General features: G+C 33.9%; 1 protein-coding gene across 1 annotated transcript in view; it reads left to right on the top strand.

The window, feature by feature from the left end:
• Positions 1-2909, top strand: part of TMEM170B (transmembrane protein 170B) — a 4872-nt gene extending 1963 nt beyond the window's left edge. Inside the window, exon 2 of the mRNA XM_010190326.1 lies at positions 2779-2909. Within this exon, the coding sequence (XP_010188628.1) occupies positions 2779-2909 (131 nt within the window). The remainder of the gene's footprint in view (positions 1-2778) is intronic.
• The last annotated feature ends 2173 nt before the right edge of the window (positions 2910-5082 follow it).

The raw sequence follows: 5082 nt of genomic DNA, 5'->3' as shown, positions 1-5082 counted from the left end.
CCCCCCCCCGCTAAGGTGAGGTAGAACCAGTTGAGTGCCATACATTACATAGTACATAGTTTGTACTATGATTAAAATGACAGTGGTCCTGTTACAAGGGCAATCATTCATAAGCATTTCTGAAGAACTGAAGCTAGGAAATGTGATGGTGGAATATCCAAGCAGATACTTTTACAGTATTCTGTGGTGGGGAAGGTTCAGGCTCAGTGTTTCTCGAATTAAAGTACTTTGTGTCTTTTATCTATAAATAAAAAGAGGAGCAAAAACAGTTGTATTTTTTGGCAGGTCAAAATGTTTAACAAGTAAGCAGTACTGCTTTTGTGTAAATTCACCTGAGAATTTCTCCAAGTTTAGACTGTGGACTTATGCTATTCCTAAAAGTTTTGCACAGAGCATTGCAACTCGTCTAGCCAAATACTTTTACTTTCAGGTATTTTGTTTCTAAACAGCACTGAGTGAAATTCTGTGGGGAGCTTCTGAAGACAAATTATGGTGATACAATATTAAAGAGAGGATTTTTAATAGCTATTGTGCTGCAACCTGGGATGCAAGTTGAAGTACTTAATTGTTTTGATATTCCTGGTCCAGTGACAAAATAAACCAACCAAGAACAGATAAATGTCAGGCACTTTCTGAGGCAAGGATTTTAGCTGTATTTCATCCAGAAGTATCTGATCTTCCTCTTCTCTCCAAGCATACTCCTTTTTGGTGGCATATTCTTATTTACCTCATTGGCAGCCTTTTGTAGTATACATTGGCTCTACACCAATTATGCTGGGTTATGGATCACAGGTTATTTGATGAGTATAAATATGTAATTATCAAACTATACTTTTTTATTAGTGATATTTTCCATAATATCTCTGTTTTCTCAAGAAGCCAAAATCTGTTACTATTGCTTAACTAATAGCATCAGATTCTGGTGTCCCAGTTTAGCTGATTTGAATTCCCTTTGAAAGTTCAATCACCAAAATCATTTTAATGTCAGTACTGGGCTTAGTCTAAAGGATCTTTTTCAGTTTTTGACAGCAGATAGTCAAGGAACAAATGGAAAAAGCATCTGAGTGAAATACCAGCAGGCTAGCCTTCTGGTGAGATTTCTGACAAAATGTATTTTGCGGAACGTTTTTAAAAAAACAAAACCAAACCCCAATAATAACAATAACAATAACAGTAACAATAATAAACCACACCAAAAAACCACTTACCTAATGGTCTGATTAATAGTGTTTGCAAATACTGTTATAGCCACAACTATTAGTGAATTCTAATCTTCCTAAAATTTGTTAAAATGAGGTATTATTTTTTTAAAAATGTCAGATGATTCAGATACAGATTGTACTTTCAGAAAAATCTGTTGGGAGTTAATGTATTTCCATGTGACTAATGGGTTTCTGATCACTTCAGCAGACTATTCCTCTTAGTGACTGTACAAAACCAAGAAAATTCCTTTTTTTTTTTTTAACTCTTGCCTATTAATTTAAAGAATACTTTCAGGGTTTTTTTGAGCCTGAAATAACCTCTGTGATCTCTGAAAGCTTTTAATTATGATTAGATGGCATCTGAGACCATACATACTGAAGGCCTATAATTAATTTTTGGGTTTTCGCTCTCAGAGGAAATTAATTCATTCTGACATAAAGGACATTAAACTTAATGTTTGTTTTTTAGGCAAGGAAAGCAGGCACTGTGTTGAAAATACTAGTTCAGGAAGTAGTAAATGAAAGCTTCATTGTAGGTGAACCTTTGAGATTTGCCTTGAGTAAATTTTTTACCTGTGGACACAGCTGTATATAAGCCTGTATTTCTTTTCTTGAGTGAACATTTCAGTGTCCTTAAAAGGCTCAGAAGTTACTTTAGCAGAAAATGTTCTTCATCATTAGCATGTTACTTTTTTGACTGATCAAGACAAGAACTTACCTTTTATTCCTCAGACATTTGCTCCAAGACATCACACCTAAATGTTTGCTCTGTGACTTTTGTTCTTCAGATGCATGTGATAAATTCAGTATGTGAGAGACAGTAGAAGGGAGTTAGTAGCACCTGGCTTTGTTTACAGTGCAGTATTTTATTTCTGATTTATTCTGACCATTTGATGCTAGACTTTAAATGGGGATTTACACACAACTGTACAAGAAAAATGGTCTCAATTTTTAATGTGTTATAACTCAAAATCTAATCATGTTGGTTAGAAATTTCCTCTTGTGTATTCATGGATAACAATGCAATACTTCAATCTTTTTCAATTTTTGCTTGATTTGCTAAACAATTATTAACAATTTAGTAGTCCAGTCCTTAGTAGTCTAAATCAAAACTAAATGGTCACAGTACGACCAGGTTATTCAACTGAAATATTAAATGAAGTTCATAGATGTGTAGCAGTTTTATTGTTGCGGTCTTTTCCCTGCCTATACAAACACTATTAAACCACACTTTGGACTCAGTCAATTTTTAGAGGACTTATTTTTGCTACTTTTTCAAATTAGCAGAAGGCAAAAATGTAAATTAAAAAAAAAGGAGAGAGGATGTCTACAAATTCTATTTTCTTAAACTGATGTTGGCAAAGTTAATCTGGTTCAGTTGGGAAAATAATTCCTGAAGGACTTACATAACTAGAAAAATACAAGCAAGGCTAATAATTCTATAATGCCATGAAGTAATACAGTATTTGGTCATGTCCTATTAGAAACTGATGCATAGACACAGTAAATAATTTGTCATGTATTTCAGCCTTGGCTTTTTCTGTGATTTGATCATTGTTTTTTGTGTGAATTTTAGGTGCTGCAGTAGCTGGAATTTACAGAGTAGCAGGAAAGAATATGGCTCCTTTGGAAGCTCTTGTCTTCGGTGTTGGACAGACAGTACTGACACTAATTATCTCATTTTCAAGAATTCTTGCAACACTTTGAGACTTATGTAGAAGGAAAAAAAAATCAACTAGTTTAAAGAAATCTTTAATCTGAAGAGAAGCTTCTTGAAAGTGGATTCATCAGCTTACAAACTTGAATTCCAGTGGAAGAGAATGGAAGCGATGTGGAACCTGCACTACAAACCTAGAGGCTCAGTCAGATGAGCAGACTGTCCTCTAGTGTCAGAAGTGTTGTACTTCTGCACTGCGCCCTACGTGCCTCAGTCGCAGGCAAGGTGCAATCCATGTGTACGACGTTGAGATAAAGCACCTTGAATAGCTGCCAGTCAGGGTAATGCTTGGTGACAGGATCATTGTTCTTAGCGATGTTGTAATAAAACATAGGGACGCTCCTGAAAATTGCTGTATGTGCCAAACTTGGAGTTAAATTCTTAACTGTTTGTTGGGTAAGCTTTGAAATTGGAATTACAGAAGAATGCTATGAACATACGCTGTACTTGAAATCAGGTAAAAATAGCAAGATAACTGACTCTTGTATTAGCAGAATCTCTTAGAATGCTGATTATTCTTATGCAGAATTGAAAACAACTGTTAGGTCTGTTTTGAAATGTAATTGAATACTGATGGGGTTTAAGAACCACAGCTTTAGCAACCCTGATGTAGTTAACACTGTGTGGAATGGTTCATGGCAGTTTTCTGAAGTTCAGCACATCTCTTCTTCATGGTTTTAACTTATCAGAAATCAGTCATTTAAGGAGACTGTGTGAGGGTTACTAAGTACAATCTGTTGTTTATGCACAAATTTTAAATAGATGCTTTCCTTTAAGTTATTTTGTCTTAAACATACAGGTGGTTAACAGCCCTTCTGAAAACCTCAGAAAGGCTACTTGTTGCAAATAAGCTACCTAGATGTATTTGAGCACTGATAGGACTCTTAACCCTACATGTATGCTTTAGAGAACACACAAATATAACAGACTTTAAAAGAATACACCTATGAGACAAATGGAAAGGGATAAAAAATGATACACTGGTTTTCTACCGAACAAAAATGTTGAGCTTAATAACATAGTTACTATACTCCAAAAGTTTGGAAGTGGGGCAGCTCTAACTTATTAACTACCTTGTTTCTGAACACTTTGTATCTTTGGAAAGATTAAGGTATCTGGAACTTTCAAATACTTAGCTTTCAGTAGGTTTTGTGCTTTTCTAGTTTAAAAGGGACGGTAGTGTTGTGCATGTGAAATGTCCTAAATGTGAATGTTTTGGAGTTAATAGAAATTTTAAGTCTTAATTACTAATTATTTATGAAATGCAAAATTTAAAGGGCACAAAGTTCCATGTGAGGCATAAGGAAACTTTTACATCTTTCCTCAACTGAATACTTTTCAGCAGTCAGCTTTTAATGCTGATGGGAAGAGTAAATTGCCCAAAAGTTTTACTGCTAAGATGTCAAAAAGACTTTCAGAAATGTTGAAACCACTGGCACCTACTGCACAGAAAAAAGAAAGTGGTTAAAATATAACTTACAATCCACCTGTATTGCTTAGTGCTTCAAAATATTATAATGAATTAACTAACCAGTCTTTTTTTTCAAGTGTGAAGGATGCTAATATTTTTTAAAAGTATTTAAGTCTTGTTTGGAAAAATGTACAAAGTTACAGACTTTGCAGGGAACAAGGTAAAATATAGGTTTATAAACCTTTTCAGTGTTACATTTTGACTTTGAATTGCTTTAAAATATCAAACCTAAATACATATATTCTTATTATTTTTAATATCTTCAGAAACTTATTTAACTTTCATGGTTTGGGTTTTTTGTCTTGTGGTTTTTTTACTTTCTGCTGATTCTTTTTGGCATAACAATCGTTGCACTTTAGACAATGAAATTATTACATCTGTAAAAGGCAATTTCAACTTCTCCCTGTTGTCTTAAAATATGAGAACAGGTTTCAGGTGTTTAAGTATTATTTGAATAATAAAAAAAGTTGAAGATGTTTCTCCTAATGTGCCTTGTTACGTATATATTTTATGGGAGAGGATTTTAAAAACACAAATTACCGTATCTTCATTCTTGTTCTGTTTTTGCTATTTTTTAATTAATTTGGTTATTTCATACAATGAAACAGACATTAAAACATTTCTGTTTGGCAACCTGGAAATGCTTGCCTGGATCAAAACCAGCCATTTCAAGAAGCACTGTATTCAGTAAT

This window comes from Mesitornis unicolor, unplaced genomic scaffold, assembly GCF_000695765.1.
Source record: "Mesitornis unicolor isolate BGI_N332 unplaced genomic scaffold, ASM69576v1 scaffold52138, whole genome shotgun sequence".
Taxonomy (NCBI): Eukaryota; Metazoa; Chordata; class Aves; order Mesitornithiformes; family Mesitornithidae; genus Mesitornis; species Mesitornis unicolor.
This window is presented reverse-complemented; position numbering and strand designations above follow the sequence as displayed.